Genomic DNA, 18,247 nt, shown 5'->3' on the forward strand with positions numbered 1-18,247 from the left:
AGGCTAAGTCTTAAGGAAGAAGGAAAAACCTTTTTTCTTAAGGAAAAACCTGCCTATACAGCCAGAAGTATATATGTTCATTATTTCTCTAATCTCTTCCCACAAGGGATCTATGGCTATCTTAGTCTGCTCAGGCTGCCATAACAAAATAGCACAGACTGGTAGGCTTAAACCACAGAAATTTATTTCTCATGATTCTGGAGGCTGGAAAGTCCAAGATCAAGGTGCTGGCAGATTCAGTTCCTCATGAGAGTCTTCTTCCTGGCTTGTAGAATGCCACCTTCTTATGAACTCCCTGGTGTGCCTTCTAATTCTATGGTAAGAGCCCCACCCTCATGATCTCCTGTAAACATAATTAGTTCCCAAAGGCCTCATCTCCAAATATGTTTGAAAGTTAAGGTTTCCACATGTGAATTTAGAGGTAGACAGTTCAGTCTATACTAGTGATCTTTTACCAGAGCAACTCTGGCCTGGGGAAAAGGAAAGTCCTAGACCTCTCAAGGGCTGTTGGATTCAGAGTATGAGCTAGCCTTGCTCCCGGGGGATAAGAAACACCATCATGGTCCCCCCAGTAAGATTGGAGGCTCATGAAAGCCAGGTGGTAAATGGAGTTCTCATTCAAACAGGTCTAATGGTTGTAAAGATCCATACTGTTCTTAAGTGCATAACTGGTCCCTAAGTGTATAACTGGGATAGTAGTCTTAGAAGGTCTCAAGACCCTAATATTTACTCCCTAGAGCCATTATGTAGGTAGGGACAAATAGATGCCTCTAACATGCCCATATGTCTGACCAATTTATTAAATCAAAAATAAATCCCATCCTGGGAGGAATTGCAAGATTAGCACCAACATCATGGATTTTCTTTTCAAAATCCTTCAGTAAGGAGAATCAAAAGCTATTTGGTTTTCTGTGGGATGAATAGCAGTATATACTCACTTTCTTGCCCCTGAGCTATGTCAATTCTCCTATTTTCTGTTACAATATAGTACCTAGTGACTTTCACTACCTTGATATTCCCTAAAACATGATAGCCATTATGTATTGATGACATAATGCTGATATGACCTAATGAGCAAGAACAAAAAAGTACTCTAAATATCCTAGTAAGACCCACACATGCCAAAAAGTGGGGGATAAAAAGTATGAAGATTCAGGGCCTTCCCCACTGGTGACATTTTCTTTTACCTTTTTGTTCTGGAATAAGTTAAATGCGTATAAAAACAGACAAACTAGAAAATGAATGCTTAGACCCAACATCATGGCCAGTGTTATTTCATCTATATCCTCACTTGCTCCATCCATATTATTTTGAAGCAAGTTGGTAAAGTTATTAGAGAACCAGTAGTATGGAGTATGCCACATGATCCCCTGTAAAGTTGTACCCTGTACTTTCACGACTAATAAAGACATAATGCTTGGTGAGAATACTACTCTGACCCATTTATTCCCTGCCTTGGAAGACTCCCAGTTTTGAGTAAAACCCAGAGCAAGAGTGAGCTCTACAGTGTGCCCAACTATAGTACAAGGTTCTCTGCCATTTGGCCCAGTAAGATCAATAGTGCTAGAAGTGTTCATGGTGATAAGAATGCTGGGTAGTCTCTGATAAGCTGTAATAAAAGAATTTCAGTACAGATCTCTAGAGTTCCAGAGTAAGCCATGTCTTCTGTAGCAGAGAGCTATTTGTCTTTTGAAACGGCAACTATTTAGCCACAGTAAAAACTAAGTGTCTATGGGTCTATGCAACCAGTGCTCGCTTTGGCAGCACATATACTAAAAATATAATGATACGGAGAAGATAAGCATGGCCCCTGCACAAGGATAAAGGGTCTATGCAACCAGAGATGTCCAGTATTAGCTGAGTATTGTCAAGTTGTAAGATTAAGCAGGCACATTAGCAATCCATCACGTAATAGAAATGGTAGAGTCATGGCAGGCCTGAGCAGGTCCACAGAGCTCATGTCAGTTTATGAGCAAGGGGCTCAGTTCAGTGACACCTCCCTCAGCTATACCAGCCCTTTCCTCTCAACTCAAAACTATGGTCTTGGGGATCCCTGTGTGGCTCAATGGTTTGACCCCTGCCTTCAGCCCAGGGCATGATCCTGGAGTCCCAGGATCAAGGCCCACATTGGGGTCCCTGCATGGAGTCTGCTTCTCCCTCTGCCTGTGTCTCTGCCTCTCTCTGTGTGTGTTTCTTATGAATAAATAAATAAAATATTAAAAAAAAAAAACCTATGGTCTGATGGGGATGGTTCTCTACAACCAAATAGTAGGGGGGAAAAAATCAGCCCTCACAGATGGGCTAGCTTGATACTAGACCAAAATATGGATGATTACTGCAACACAGCCCCACCCAGGAGAGGCCTTAGACAATGGTGAAGGGAAATCCTCTCAGTGGGTCCACGTTAAGCGGTGCACTTGGGCTTTATTTTGTATGAAGGACAAAATGGCTCAAAGTATAGATTTACATATACTGATGGGAAATGCCAAACAGTTTACTTGAGCAATGCTTGTTCAACTACAATCTGGAAGTGCAGGGCAGGTGACCAATTAGGAAATAAATACCTCCCCATTATGTATGGCTCTTTACACAAGGTCCCAGCGGGATTGACCTAATAGGATCCCAGTCACCCACAGGAATGAGGTGACCCAAAGGCTGAGGCAAAGGAAAGTAGTGAAAGTTTGTGTCAGATGGAAAATTTAAGGAGGCACCAAGAAATTCAATCATCAAAATAAATAATATTTTAGTGTAGTATTTTTAAAAACCAAAATCTATATAAAAATCCATGATCAATAATATCAAAATTTTAAGAAAAGGTAGGATCGATATTATTAATTTTTTCCTTTGGCTTCAGGATGCAATATATTTCAGCACAGCATAATCACTGACCCTGGTACTAATGACCTACTCAGTGACACAGTGTTTGCTGGCCTTACCTTCTCCCCTGTTCACTGTTCCTAGCCTCTCACTCCTTTTCCTGGGATCACTACTTAAAATGAATCGTCGCCAATAAATCTTTATCTTTGCTTTTTTATTGGGGGAAAAGGGAAGGATGGAAATTCAAGCTAAGTAAGACAATGACCACATAAAATATTGTTCAAATGATATATATTTTTTTAAAGATTTATTTGAGCGGGGTGGGAGGGAGAGAGGGAGAGGGAGACAGAATCCCAAAGCAGACTCCCCACTAAGCATGAAGCCTATGTGTGTGTCATAAGGATCCCACCACCTTGAGATCATAACCTGAGCCAAAATCAAGGCACCTAGACGCCTCAAGAATACTTTTGAAAGTAAAGGGGTGTGCTAATCGTAATTTCACAGGACTAACAGGTATAAATCAGACCTGTCCTGGCACATGAGGACATAGAGTCTTATCACAGAAAAGGAAACAGGTCCAAGGGAGTGAGAAGCCAGCTAAGGAAGGGTCAGACTGCAAGCTAGAAGACTGACCAGAAATGTCCCTCAGCCTCTTAACCCGGGCCTGGAGAAGTCCACACACTTGTATGCGATCTCCAAACACCTGAGGCCTTCTGCCTGTTATCTGATGGCCTCCTGAACTCCAGGACTCAGGCTGCAGCACCCCGCTAGCTCACACAACAGCGGAGGGCCTGAGGCCTGGGCACTGAGCAGTCTGTGGTCCCTGCTCTGGTTTCCCTGCCAGATCAGGCCAAATTGGACCTTCTCCTCCTCCCTCCCTCTGTTCCCCGAGTGGGGGCGGTGCCTTTTGCAACCCAGAGGCCTTCCAATCCAAGAAGGCTCTGGCAGCTGCGGTGAAGAACCCCGGGGCACGGGGAGAATGAAGGGATTCGGGTCAGAACCCAGAAGTGGTGACAGGAGCGCCATTATTGCGCTGTCACGAAGGGTCAGGCTCTGTGTGGAAGTCCTCTCCAGGGGCCCCAGCGGGATCGTGGGACCACCCGGTAGCCCCTGCCTCCCACGTCCCCTTCGTCTATCTCAGAGTCTCTCTCTGAGTGTCTGAGACACCGCAGTGTGACCTTGCTCATCCCTTCTGGCTCCGGGCATGTTCCCCTTTTACTAAAGGGGAGGCTCCGGGCTGCCCGGAAGACGCTCTCCGCTTTCCCGAGCGGGAGCGGCGCGGCTGGCGCCCGAGTCCGTGCAGCCCTCCTCGGACGGGTGGGGCATGAGCGCCCCGCCGCCTGGTGCCAGCCACCGCGCCGAGTGCGCGCCCGCGCAGAGGTCGCACTTCAGTCACCCTTCGCCCACGGAGCCTTCCCCCGAGCACGCGCTCCACGGGCTCCAGTCCGCGCTGCGCCCGAGGCCTGAACGCAGTCAGACTCCGGATCGGAAGGCCCGGGAGAGACGCCTGCCCGGGCGAGGCCTGGGGCGACGCTCTCCCCCGCGGGCCCCAGCGCCGCGGCTTCGCTCTGGGAGCTCAGCGTCGGGGGTCGCGGCGTGCGCGGGCACCGGGCTTCCCCTCCCGCGGCCGGGAGGCACCCGGAGCGGGAGCGGGCTCGGCGGCGGGTCGCGGGGGCACGGGGGCGGAGCACGAGGCGGGGCCGGCGGGGAGCCCCACCCGGGCCGCGCCGCCGCCCTCCTCCTCCCGCCCCAGCCGGGATGGGGGTGTGGTCCCGGGTGCCTCCGGTGGCTTCCAGCTTCGCGACCCGCTGGCTCCCGGGAGCGTTCCGAGGCCCGCAGCCTGTTTCCCGGGAACGCTTACCCGGCCGTGCGCCCCAGTTTCCCGCAGCCTGCTTGGCCTCCGGGCGCATCGGATACCCTCGGGGAACGCCCTTGCGCGCGCGGCTCTGCCGGGGGCGCAGTTCTTAGCTCCGCTTGCTGCAGCCGCGCAACAGCGGTGGGAAGCATGCGGGACTACGACGAGGTGACCACCTTCCTGGGCGAGTGGGGGCCCTTCCAGCGCCTCATCTTCTTCCTGCTCAGCGCCAGCATCATCCCCAACGGCTTCAATGGAATGTCAGTCGTGTTCCTGGCCGCCACCCCCGAGCACCGCTGCCGGGTGCCCGACGCCGCGAACCTGAGCCGCGCGTGGCGCAACCACAGTATCCCGCTGCGGCTGCAGGACGGCCGCGAGGTGCCGCACAGCTGCCGGCGCTACCGGCTCGCGGCGATCGCCAACTTCTCGGCGCTCGGGCTGGAGCCGGGACGCGATGTGGACCTGGAGCAGCTGGAGCAGGAGAGCTGCCTGGATGGCTGGGAGTTCAGCCAGGACATCTACCAGTCCACCATCGTGACCGAGGTGGGTGTGCAAATGGCCCTCCGCCCACTTCAGACCCCTTGAGACTCCCTGGCGGCGGCCCCTGGGTGAGAGTTCCCCGCACCCCGTCAAACCTGACTGGCTGCCAACTGTGCTACGCTTCCAACACGTGGTGGGTTCTGTATAGTACGGAGGGGATGGAGCAGGGAGTGTTGTCACCAACTGTCTTTCCCTTTAGAGTTTCATAACAGATGAAATTGTTTCCCAAGACGCCCGTTGCAGAATGCTCAGATATAGAGTCTGAGTCAAGTTCTTGCTACTGGCAGGAGGAGGAATGTGGGGATTTCTGCTGAGCCCAAGTGTGGACACAGAGAAGAGCCTTGCTGCCAGGTGGGCCATGGGCAGATCTGACCTGTTCCCTGGCCACAGACTTCTGGAAGCATCAGGGATTCCACTGCTCTGACACACACCTTTTGGTGAGGCTTGGGGTCCTATCTTGAGGCTCCAATTTCTCTGAAAAGGAGCAGAGGGACTCCCGATGCTGACCGGATGCAGGGAACCATAGGAGCCATAACCCTAGCCCCAATGTACTGATGAAGAGACCGACTCACACAGACCCTTTTGAGGATAGGATCCAGTGGTGGACAGGGTTCCAGCTTATGCCATTAGCCATTCAGGTTCCTAAGTGGTTCGGTGGCAAGTTGTCTGAGTTTCAGGAGTCAGGCTACCCACATAACTTTGTCCCCTATACTTCGTACTTTGCATCTGGTAAAGGCCATGAGACATTGGATCCTTTTGAGGAGGGTATACCCAGACTAGTTTTCTTCTGTTGATCAGGCAAGTAGGATTTCCCAGGCCCTTCCTCCAACTCTGTTTCTCCCCTCCAAAAAACTGAATGTGACCCGTATTAATTCTCTTCCCTCAGCACAATGTGGCAATCATCAGACATCATGACTGGCCTTATGCTGGACACTAGACTGTAGATATCTGGGGTTTGGGTCTCACTTTCAAAGCTCAGATGCCCATGGGGCACACTAGCCATACCACAGAGAGGGCTAACATCAACCCTGGTTAGTAATAGGGTTCTGGAGCCTGAATTCAAATTCTGGATGACTTGCTCTATGACCTGGGGCAATATATTACCCTCTCTGTAGGGATAACAGAGTGAGGAAATTATCCTAGAAGAGGTGTTAAAATTTGATCTGAGTCTGGAAATATGAGTAGACCTTGACTAAGCAAAGATCATGGCAAATTCTGCGGGTGGAATTCCCAAAGATCCAGGTGGCTGGTGGTCAGAGAATTGCACCTGACTACCAGCCACCTGGAACTATGGGAATTCCATATGAGGCTAGAAATGCCAACAGATATCATTTCACAGTGGGCGTTGTAACTGAGGAATTGACTTTATTCTGAGGAAAGTGATGTAATAAGATTCTTTTTTTTATTTTATTTATTTATTCATGAGAGATATATATAGAGAGAAGCAGAGACACAGGCAGAGGGAGAAGCAGGCTTCATGCAGGGAGCCTGACGTGGGACTCGATCCCGGGACTTCAGGATCACGCCCCAGGCCGAAGGCAGGTGCTAAACCGCTGAGCCACCCAGGGATCCCAGGTAATAAGATTCTAAGCAAGGGATAGCATGGCCAGATTTGGCAGAAGCTTACTCTACCTGCTATGAAAAGCAAGAAGACCAGCAAGGAATCTGTAGGAGTTTCCTTGGCAAGAGCCTGGTGGCCAACTGGGAGTGGTGGCTATAGAGTCTATAGAACCTGTGAAAAGTGGGCTTATCCTGTGGACCACTTCTGGATCCCCCCTGCATTGTCACCATGCCTATCTTGGACGCTGAGTTGACTATGATTCTCTGGCATTGTTCCTTAGCAGAGGCTCCAAGTATGTGTCCATCTCCTGCCCACAGCCTGGTATTGGGGCAACTGAGACTGAGGATCAGCTCCTTTTAACTCAGTTCCTCCAAGTGTCATCAGAATCTGAGCAGAGCTGGCCCTAGTAGCTGCAGCACCCTCTGACAACTGGTTTGACCTCTTTGCCCTTACTTGCTTTGCCCTTCCCTTCTTTCCTTCACCTCAGGGTGTGAAAAATGGATAGCTGTTGGCCTCCAAGGCCATAGCTCCCTCTGTTGTGCTCTGCTTAGGGTCCTGTGGGCACCTCTGGGGATTCATATCGTCGCACACTCACATTCATGCAAAAGGGTTTGCTTTCTCAGCAGCCTTTCCCTTCCTTGCTTCTTTTTTGGGTTGTGGAGTAAAATAAGTAAGGAATGAGTGCTGGTGTTTGGGAGGAAGGAGGGGAGAAGCACCAGGGTGAGTAGGGGGAGGTGGCTCTCCCCAGAGAGATGGTGGCACAAGAAGTCCTGGAGTTAGACTGGAGGGCCAATTCTGACTGCACCCCTAGCCACTTGGCTCACTTCAGCAGGTTACATCACTGCTCAAAGCCTCAGTTTCCTTAACTATAAGAGTGGACACAAGTATATGAAAATATGCTCAATATTACTAATTATTAAAAAATATATTACTAATTATTAAGGAAATCAAAACCACAATGAGATACCACCTAACATCCATTAAGATGGCTGCTATCAAAAAATACAGAAAATAACATGTGTTGGCAGGGATGTGGAGAAATTGGAATCCCCATGTACTGTTGGTAGGAATGTAAAAAGGTGTAGCCACTATGAAAAATAGTGTAGCAGTTCTTTAAAAAATTAAACTTAGAATTACCATTGAATCCAGCATATCACTTCTGGGCCTATATACACAAGAATTGAAAGCAGGGTCTCAAAGAAGTATTTGTATGCTTATGTTCATAGCAACATTATTCATAACAGCCAAAAGGTAAAAGCATCCCAAATGTCCATCAATGGATACATGGATGAAGAAAATGTGGCATATAGATACCATGGAATATTATTCAGCCTTAAAAAGGAAGGAAATTCTGACATATGCTACAATACAGGTGAATTTTAAGGACTTTATGCTGAGTGAAATAAGCCAGTCAGAAAAAAGACAAAAACTGTGATTTCACAGTATGAAGAGTAGTCAAACTCAGAAAAACAGAAAGAAGTAGTTACTAGGGGCTGGGGCAGGGAGAAATGGGGAGTTGTTGTTCAATGGGTATAGAGTCTAGTTTGGCAAGATGAAAAGAATTCTGGGGATTGCATAACAATATGAATATATTTAACTCTACTGAACTGTATACTTAAAGACCATTAAGATGGTTAACTTTATGTTATGTGGTTTCTTTTTTATAATTTTTTAAAAGTGAGGGGGATCCCTGGGTGGCGCAGCGGTTTAGCGCCTGCCTTTGGCCCAGGGCGCGATCCTGGAGACCTGGGATCGAATCCCACGTCGGGCTCCCGGTGCATGGAGCCTGCTTCTCCCTCAGCCTGTGTCTCTTCCTCTCTCTCTCTCTCTCTCTCTCTCTCTGTGTGACTATCATAAAAAAAAAAAAAAATTAAAAGTGAGGATCAGGGCAGCCCGGGGGGCTCAGAGGTTTAGCGCCGCCTTCGGCCTGGGGCGTGATCCTGGAGTCCCAGGATCAAGTCCCATGTCGGGCTCCCTGCATGGAACCTGCTTCTCCCTCTCCCTATGTCTCTGCCTCTCTCTCTCTCTCTTTCTCTCTCTCTCTCTCTCTCTCTCTCTCTCTGTGTGTCTCTCATGAATAAATAAATAAAATCTTTTTTAAAAAGTGAGGATCATAAGAGTGCACAGCTTCTCTGAGTTGTTGGGAGGACTCGGTGAGGCCATGCCACACCCCTCAGAACCAGCAAATGGGGATCATTGGCCTGTGGGTGAGGAGAGGTAAGGGCAAAATCTCATCACCTCTGGCTGTACAATATGAGCATTGTGGAAGCTGTGCTAAGGTCCAGGATGCAGCCAGAATAATGGGTGATGAGACTTGCTAGAGGCTGTGCCCCTTGGCTCCTGGGAAAGTTCTAGGACCTACAGAATAAGATATAGGTCCACATCCACACTGACTTGGCCACTGCTGTGGGAGAAGTGGCCCCAGCTCAACCATAGGGTCAAGCTCAGGGACCCTGACCAGGTTCTCTGCGTCCCAGCTGGCACGATCCAAGTAAAGGAACTGTCATCAGATGGTTTCTGTTTTAGCCCGCCATGCAGGATCTCTCAGTGGGCATACCCTTGGGGACAGCTGAACCAACACGTGACCCCCACAGGGATGGCAAGGTCAGCCAGGAAACCAAGGATGGCATGTTCTGCTTGGAAATGCCTCTCATAGAATGCCATGAGGCAGGAGTGTGGTTTTTGAGCTGGGACTTGCATGAGTGTGTCTGTCTGTGTATTTTTGCGTAAGGTGGTTTCCTTCCTCCAGGGCTGTTTATAAAGTCCAATTGATGATTCTTTTATAGTTATTAAGAATTACATTTTTACAAACTTCCTTTTGAATGAGTTTTTGACTTAGAGAAAAGTTGTCAAAATAGTATAGAGAATTCGGGCAGCCTGGGTGGCTCAGCGTTTTGGCGCCACCGTCAGCCCAGGGTGTGATCCTGGAAACCTGGGATCGAGTCCCATGTCGGGCTCCCTGCATGGAGCCTGCTTCTCCCTCTATCTGTGTCTCTGCCTCTCTCTCTGTGTGTCTCTCATGAATAAATAAATAAAATCTTTAAAAAAAAAAAAAAGAGATTCTCTGTCTCCCTTTAAAAAAAATAGTATAGAGAATTCACATATACCTTTCAACCAGCTTCCCTTATGTTAACAATTTACATAACCATAATTCCTGTATCAAAACCAGGAAATTAATGTTAGTTGCTCTATAATTAACTAAACTACAAACAGTATTTGAATTTCACCAGTTTCTAGTAGTGTTTTTTTTCTAGTAATATTCCCCTCACCACCACCACCACCAGTAATGTTCTTTTTTCTGTGTTTGATCCAATCCAGAAGCTCACACTGTACTTAGTTGGCCTGCCACCTTAGTCTCTTCTGATCTGCGACCATGCCTCTCAGTCTTGCCTTATCATTCATCACCTTGACACTTTTCATGAGTCTATCAATTATTTTGATGAATGTCCCTTGGTTTGGATTTGCATGATTTTTCTCATGATAAGATTGAGCTTGTGCAGCTTTTGGTAAGAATATTGTAGAAGCAATATGTCCTCAGGGCATCATACCAGTGGGTCTATGGTGTTGATAGGGCTTGTGATTGGTGATGTCAGCTTTGATCACGTGGTTAAGTGGTAGTCTGCTGGGCTTTTTCACCATGAAGTCAGTATTTTTCCCCTTCATAATTGATAAGTATCTTGGGGGATATACTTTGAGACTATTCAGATATCCCGTTTATCCTCAAACATTTATCCGCTGATTTTAGCATCCATCTCAGGACCTTAACAGAAACAAGTATTACTGTGGTGTTTGCCTAGTGGTAATTTTGCATCTCCCACATTCTTTCCAATTTATTAATTGGAATTCTTCTCTAGATAAGAGCTTCCCCTTCACTCCCATTTATTTATTTATGCAATTATTACTTTGGTCCAGCTTAAACCAAGTTATTTTTCACTTCAAGGATAGCGATGGTAAAAATCCAGGGTAAGGTCCTTCATCTGTCTCTGGAGTCAGAGCTGGAGGAGCCTGTATTTTCCCTTGCAGGATGGAGTGCCAGACACCTCTTAGCTATGTTATCTGCAGGGTGTGCAGCACAAGGACAGAAGCAGGGACTAGTGGGATATGGCCCAATGGATTGAGACTAAAACTTCTGTTGAGGAAGGAAGGGACCCCACACATCACCAAACAGTCTGTCTGATACAGAGTCCTTGCTGCTGAGACCTACTGCAGTGGCGAGACCAGCCTCAGTGAGCATGGCTCTCTGTATAACCCTTCAGTGCCACAAACCCCAAAGAGAAAAGGTCTATGTGTGAGAAAACTCAAAGCCCTCCTGCCCTACAGCTGAAGGAACAGAGAGGGCAGCAGATATCCTGCTGTGCAGATTTATCAGAGTCACAGGGCAAGGGCCACAGGGCAAGCAGTAGGGGTGAGCCTGGCTCATGGCCAGGGTGTAAGCCTGGGTTGTCTTTTTCCTCAAACATGCCCACTTTTCTCTTGGAACATCATTAGGCAGACTTGATACCCTTCAGTCCATAGGCTGGGAAAACTAGGCAGTCACCTCTGAGCTGAGTACTGTTTCTCCTAGGCCCCGTGATCCAGAGGCCCTGTAAGAGCCTTTTTGTTAAGGACCAGATTTCTGTGTCAGGCTCCCAGTGGCCCAAGGCAGGCATGCTGCTCCATCACATGGGCTCCTTTCCTCTTCTAACATGGTTGCATCCTTTACGAACCCATGGGTGGAGCTGCTGGTAGGTATACAGTCTCCAGCAAAGGGCCTGGACCTCTTGAAGCACCAGCCTTGTGCCATCTTTCTTGGGACCTGGGTGGGATCAGGGCATGAACAGAGCAAGACATATTGATTCTCTACCCATAGCTCAAAGGTATGAGGTCGGAACCTGGAGGCCTCGTCTTCTGCTATCAGGGCACTTATGGGAGGCATTGGGAGTAGCAAAGGAGGAACAATGACAAACTAAGGCTGGTACTTGGTTGGCTACTACATGGGACTGCGTACAGCAGCTCCCAGGGGTGTGACTCATCTGAGGCCCAGGTGGGCTCTGGCGAAGGTAAAAATTTGGAGCAATAGGCAGGCATAAGCTGTTTTCTTTCTACCAGGCCTACAAGCTACCAGGAAATGCTGCTGGCTAGTGTGGGGACTGGCAGCTTAGCTGTCAGGACAGCCTGAATGTTAGCCAAGTTCACACTCAGACTAGCTCTCTGTCAGATTCCAAAGGGGAGGTGTTGGATCTCCGCCTCCAGGCAACACCGGGGAGATTTTCTAAAAGTTTTTTCCAGAAAACAAATAAAGGAGACTAAGGGAGTTTTCCCTTGCTCTGGTATGAATGTGCTTCCCTGTTTGTTTAGCAGCTGCACCCCCCAAACAATTTCCCTTGTTGCTTCTCAGTTATGATCCTCTGACAATGGCCACGAGGATCTGAGTGTGCTTTTGTCTGGAGGCTGCTTCACCCACATCTCCTGCCAAGTTTCTGGATAAACAAACTTTGTCCACCCCTCCTGGTGGGCAGTAGAACCCTCACACAGAGTCCAAGAGGTAGGATGGTGTACTGACAAAAACAAAGCTTTGGCAGGGTGGGTCAGAGGAGCTGCAAGTGCCTCAGGCCTCTGCATGGACAGTAATTTACATCAGGCTAAATTCAGTTTATGTTCAAGGCTAATACAGGGCTTCTGTGTTGTCTGAAATCTTGGTCTACTGTTAAGCATACCTCTGAGCCCAAAAGAAAAGCAAGGATTCCCATTTGGAGTTGTGACAGTGGAGAGAGAATGGAGGCTCTTGGGAAAGGCTGGGTTGAGTCACATGCCTTGGCAATGAGCACAGATAGCCCAAGGCTGGTGACTTTTGCTGTGTATTTGCAGGTCTGGAGGGCAGGTTCACAGTGGCACCTTCCAGAGCTTCCCCTCCATGCTGGGAGGCTGACACAGACCCCATCCCATTTACTTACATACCCAGAGTAGAGCAGTGGACCTGTGGTGGATCCAGTGCCAGGATGCAAGGGGGAGAGCCTGGGCTCTGAGTGCCCCCTCTACTTCCCTCACATTCCTCCACCCCATCCTCACCGTCCCACTCACACCTACCGGGTCTTTTGCTTTGATTCAGCCTTCAGTGACCGTAGAGTTCTCCACTGAGACCTCCCCAACTCTGGTTGCTTTTTCTTTACCTCTAATCTGAGAAGAAATGAAAATATTTTGAGGTCTAGCCACCTCCCTGGATTCCATGAGCTTCGAGTTGTAGAGGCTTAATTCCTGTTGAGTATAACTGAGAGATTGGGGAATCCCATCCTCTACTTGGCCCCTACTCGTATAGTGGCAGCTCTACCCCAGATTCCACAGGCTGAGAATACTAGGACCCTGGTTGTGCATATCCCAGATTGTTTGTAAGGTAAATGTTCCATCCAAGGAGAGTCAAGCCAAAAAGATAGAGGCTACCACTCTTACCCAGTATCCAATTAATAAACCAAGGCATCACTCTGGAGGGCTTCTTTGCCTGCCACCAGCTCTGGAGCAAGGGCTCAGATATTTTTGTCCAGGGGCACAGGTAGTCCCTAAGAACAGAGAGCTCGGAAGCTGTCCCCATAGGAAATAACTTCATTTGAAAAGAAGTTGAAGAAGAAAAACACTAATCTATATAGCTCAGAAACTCAGTGAATTTCAACTAGAAAAAAACCAAAAAATTCCACACACTGACATTATAGAAAAACCACTGAGAGCCAAAGAGAAAGGAAAAGTGTTTGGTTTCTTTTTTAAGATTTTATTTATTTATTCCTGAGAGACACAGAGAGAGGCAGAGACACAGACAGAGGGAAAAGCAGGCTCCATGCAGGGAGCCTGATGTGGGACTTGATCCCGGTACTCTGGGATCACGCCCTTAGCTGAAGGCAGACACTCAACCACTGAGCCACCCAGGTGTCCCAAAGGGAAAGTTTTAAAAGCAGCAAGAAAAATATGACTTGTCATGTACAAGGGAACCCTAATAAGTTTCACATTTGACTTCTCATCAAAAACTGTGGGGCAAAAAAACCCCAAAAAACTAAAAACAAAAAAACATAGGGCAAGAAGGCAGCAGAATAACATATTCAAAATACTGAAAGGAAAAAGATGTCAACCAAGAATCTTATTTCCAGCAAAATTATCTTTCAAAAATGAAGTAAAGATATTCTCAGATACAAAAATAAATAACAAAGGCAGTGAGAAATTTTGGTAGCCCTGCTATCTTACAAGAAATACTTAAGTTATTCAGGAATACATTTTTTTTTTAATGCACAACTTAAGCTCCAAAAACTAAAAAAAAAAAAAAAAAAAAAAAAAAAATCTTGAAAGAAATTAAAGGAGACCTAAATAAATAGAAATACATGTCATGTTCTGTTCACAAAGCAGATGACTTAATATTGTTAAGATGGCAGCACTCCTCAAATTGATCTGTAGGTTCAACACAAAAGATGTTCAGTGTCATTAGTCATTAGGGAAATGAAAATTGAAACCACAATGAGACACTTCCTAACACCTGCTAGGATGGTTAAAATTAAAATGACATACAATAACAAGCATTGGTAGGAATATGGAGAACTGAAACCCTCATTCATTGCTGTTGGGACTGTAAAACAGTGCAGCCACTTTAGGAAACAGAGAGTTTGTTGAAACTTGGCAGTTGTACTCCTACATATATGCCCAAGAAAAGTGAAAACATATATCCATGCAAAATCTTGTCCACAAAAGTTCATAGCATCATTCTTCATAACAGCTGAAAAGTAGAAACAGCTCCATTGTCTTATCAACTGGTGATTGGCTAAGTTAGATGTGGCCTACCCATACAATAGTATATTATTTAACCACAAAAAGCAAAGCACTGTTATGTGCTAAAACAAGATGAATAAACCTTGAAAACATTATGCTGAGTGAATATGTATATATGTTGTATATGTTCCACTTATATTAAATGTCCAGAATCGGCAAATCTTTGGAGACAGCAAGTATATTACTGGTTGCCAGGGGGTGGGGGAAGTGAGTAGGAAGTGACTGCTAATAGGTATGGTGTTTCTTCCAGAGGTGATGAATATGTTCTAAAATTAGTGCTAGTGGTTGAGGAATTCTTGGAATACTGAATACCACTGAATTGTACACACATTACAAGAGTGAATTTTATGTGACGTGAACTGTATTTCAATGAAGCTATTATAAACAAAAAGACTAAAAATGCCAGATTTCCCTACCCTACTCACTCCCTGCCCTATTGCTATGGTGGCCAGGAAAGTTTTTGCTTATTCACAACAAAGTTATGAAAAAAGAAATTGGAGTGGACGTGTGTTCTATTGTTAACTACTTCCTGAGTTTCCTCCTGGAATGAAAAAAAAAAGTGTAAGATGACATAGTAGAAACCTCTTTTCATTCTTAAATGGACTATTGCTAACTTTTCATTCACAGTCATCTCTGAGATAGATACCCATTATAAAAGGATTTTATAGTTTGTATCAAAAGCTTTTTCAATTGTTGGTCATTGACCAGGAAATTCTTATTTCTAAGAATTACTGTTGCCACAAATTTAAGTGTAACTTGCTTTACTTATTTATTCATGCTGTTTGTTCTAAGTCATGGCCATGAGGACAAAGGCATGGGCTCCATAAAAAGGGAACTACCATTTAATGAGGTCTGAAACATGTCAGACACTGTGTTAAACACTCCACTTATATTTCCTGTCCTGTGCTCACTACAACCCCAGGAGGGGTTATTATTGTCATGTCTCTGAGGATGAAAAGGGAGGCCAATCTAGGTGGGTGAAAGCCTAAAGTCACAACCAGAAAGTGGCAGAGCCCAAAAGAGCCTGTGCTCTGCTCAACATCAGACTGCCATCTGGAGTTCTCAGTTCTATGGAGATCATTAGGGATAACTTATCCTAATGGTCCTTGATGGCTTTGGTAAAGGCTAAAACTGCTAGACTGGCTACTTTGAGAGTTCAAGGCTGAGGGTGATTTTCAAAGGACAATGTGTGATGTCTCACATTTCCCAAACCCCTTTTCCATTACATCTGATTGTTCAGCATTCAGCATTCACTCATCAGCAGTTTGTTCAGAGTCCACCATGTGCCTAGCCCCATGCGAGCATTAGTTATCTAAGATGAGTATCTGAACGAGTTCAGGTTTTAGAACTCTGTCCATCTGGAGGAGGATGAGGTAGGGGAGGCCTCTTTTCCTCCCTAGCCAGAGAACAAGGGCACGGTGGCCCAGAAGAGAGCCTGCCCTGCCCAGGACAGCCAGGCTCATGCATGCACAATATGCACACTTGATCTGTCCTGTAAAGAATGCTTGACCTTGAGCTTTGTGGAGGTAGTAACCATGTCTGTTTTGTGCCCCACACAGAGTCTGGCCCAGAACAGGTGCTCAATGACGGTTGAATAAATAATTAAGCAATTCCTTTTACTAGTCCACTAGAACTTGGGCTGGTTGCTTCATTGCTCCAGGCCTTCATTTCCTCATTTGAAAAATAGGGATAAAGAAAGTACCCATTTCACATGGCGACCTTGAGATCACATGAGATAATACAAGGCACAAAATGAGCACCCAGTATACTATAGTTGTCATTTCTGTTAGTACTGCTCAGTGGCATGAGAAGCATATTCTTCTATGTCAAGAGTGACCTCTCGTCTTCTATTACCTTGTGACCTGGGTTGTTTTTTCTTAAAGCAAAGCCAAAAGCTAGATGGCCTTTGTGCAGAGTTCATATTAAACCAACTTAGAATGTTGGTCTTAGACCGTGAGGATCAGACAGACACAGTAACCCTCGGAGGGCATATCCAGTGCCCCCACACTGCACAGTTTGGGGCCACTTAGTTCCCACAATCCACTCTCTACCCAGTGTGTGTGTGTGTGTGTGTGTGTGTGCGCGCGCGCGCGCACAGTGGAAAAGGGGATTATGTTTTAGAAACGTTAATGCTTGACCTGAAAGCACAGCTCCAGAGCAATGCCAGCCAGTTCCTTAATAGACTGTCCACCACTAGCCTCTGAGCAGACCACATGTGTGTATGTTTGTGTGTACGTGCATGTGTGCATATGTGCAGAGATACAAGGGACAGTTCTATCTTATTTAGGAAAAGACTATCTTCTACTGGGTTTACAATGTCACTGTCAGCCACAGGGAGTTCTCTGGGCTCTGGCTAATGGAATCCCAAAACACACAACACACCCTTCAAATCCCAAGGGGCTGGTCACAGGTAGGACCTGGCCTTCACTAGAATAACCCCTTGGAGAAAAGGGCCCTTCTTCAGGCTGGCAGCTGATTTATCAGACTTCGGTCCCATGACTTACAGCTGGAACTTTGTCTGCTGATCCTGTGTCCTATTACTAGGGCCTTTGCAGCTTCCCAAAAAGATTCTGTGGCACAGTAACTCTTCAAGAGAGGGCCCAACCTTGAAACCAACTATGAGTAGCCATGACATCAGCTGCCTTCCCCTGCTGGGTATGAGCAGGATTTCCAAAAACCAATAGCACCAACCCTGGGCTTGGGACAGGTGGCTGCTGTGTGCATGTGGCTACCACCTGTGCCACAGGATGCTGATGGGGATTTGGGACACCCCTCTTCAGGGAGGAAGAGGAACCTAGAGCCGTGGCTGCATAGGCTATAGTAGGGAGTGATGGGGAGCTGGCCCATACCTCATCCTTCCTAGCACCCCAGTGCAAAACTTGCCCTGCTCCCTTCCCCAAAGAGACAAGCCTCGACCCACTACTGGGCCATCTTTATAGGCACACAAACTGTGCAGTTATATGGGGCTCCACACTTGGTTGTAATGCTCTGCTACTGATGTCTTGAAATTCTTCATAATTTTTGAATAAGAGGTCTTGCATTTTCATGTCGCATTGGGCCTGCAAATTAAGTAGCCAGTCACTACACTTGCCACATAATCCCTGGTGCCACAATCTTCTTCTTTCTTTTCTGTCCTTAAGTCTTATTTATCCTGCCTTTGGGCAAAATCCTGACAGAAAATACTCAAAAAAACACAAAAGAAAGCTCTTCTCTTTGGAAGAGCTTTCCTACTTGATTGGAAATGAAATGGTGACAGTGGATAACAGATACACTGATACCCATGGGATTTTCTGACATCTGTCCAGTTCTAAAGGCTGGTAGTTTTCTTACCCCTAGTCCTAGCATCTCCCTTGAAGAAACATAGTGGATGGCATTTAATAAGCTCATTTGTCTGACCTTTAGAATTCTTGCCCAAAGCATAACATGGGTAAAGGTTGAACTCTAAGGCCTGAGTTGGTATTTAGCAAGCCTATGTATTTGCAAACAAACACTAGTCTCTGAGCCTCATTTTTGTTTTTTTTTTTTTTTAAGATTTATTTATTTATTTGAGAGAGAGTGGGGTGGGGCCAGAGGGAGAGAATCCCAAGCAGGATCCATGCCCAAGCACAGATCCCAATACAGAGCTCAATCCCACAATCCTGAGATCATGACCTGAACCAAAACCAAGAGTCTAATGCTCAACCAACTGAGCC

At 46.6% G+C, this 18,247-nt stretch overlaps 1 protein-coding gene and 1 non-coding gene across 5 annotated transcripts in view; both read left to right on the plus strand.

Annotated features, from left to right (window-relative positions):
* Window positions 1–1,748: 1,748 nt before the first annotated feature.
* LOC119874132 lies at window positions 1,749–1,856 on the plus strand. Its single transcript, XR_005367289.1, has one exon. It is a non-coding gene; the product is annotated as a U6 spliceosomal RNA (small nuclear RNA).
* Window positions 1,857–4,559: 2,703 nt separating this feature from the next.
* SLC22A4 (solute carrier family 22 member 4) overlaps window positions 4,560–18,247 on the plus strand; it is a 44,592-nt gene continuing 30,904 nt past the window's right edge. For 2 of the 4 annotated variants that reach the window (XM_038552117.1, XM_038552118.1), the window contains exon 1: window positions 4,560–5,215. In XM_038552117.1, coding sequence (XP_038408045.1) covers window positions 4,823–5,215 — 393 coding nt within the window. In that variant the 5' untranslated portion in view covers window positions 4,560–4,822. The remainder of the gene's footprint in view (window positions 5,216–18,247) is intronic. The other 2 variants (XM_038552116.1, XM_038552119.1) reach the window with 1 other exon arrangement.

The sequence above is a fragment of the Canis lupus genome, chromosome 11 (genome assembly GCF_011100685.1).
Source record: "Canis lupus familiaris isolate Mischka breed German Shepherd chromosome 11, alternate assembly UU_Cfam_GSD_1.0, whole genome shotgun sequence".
In the NCBI taxonomy this organism is placed as follows: Eukaryota; Metazoa; Chordata; class Mammalia; order Carnivora; family Canidae; genus Canis; species Canis lupus.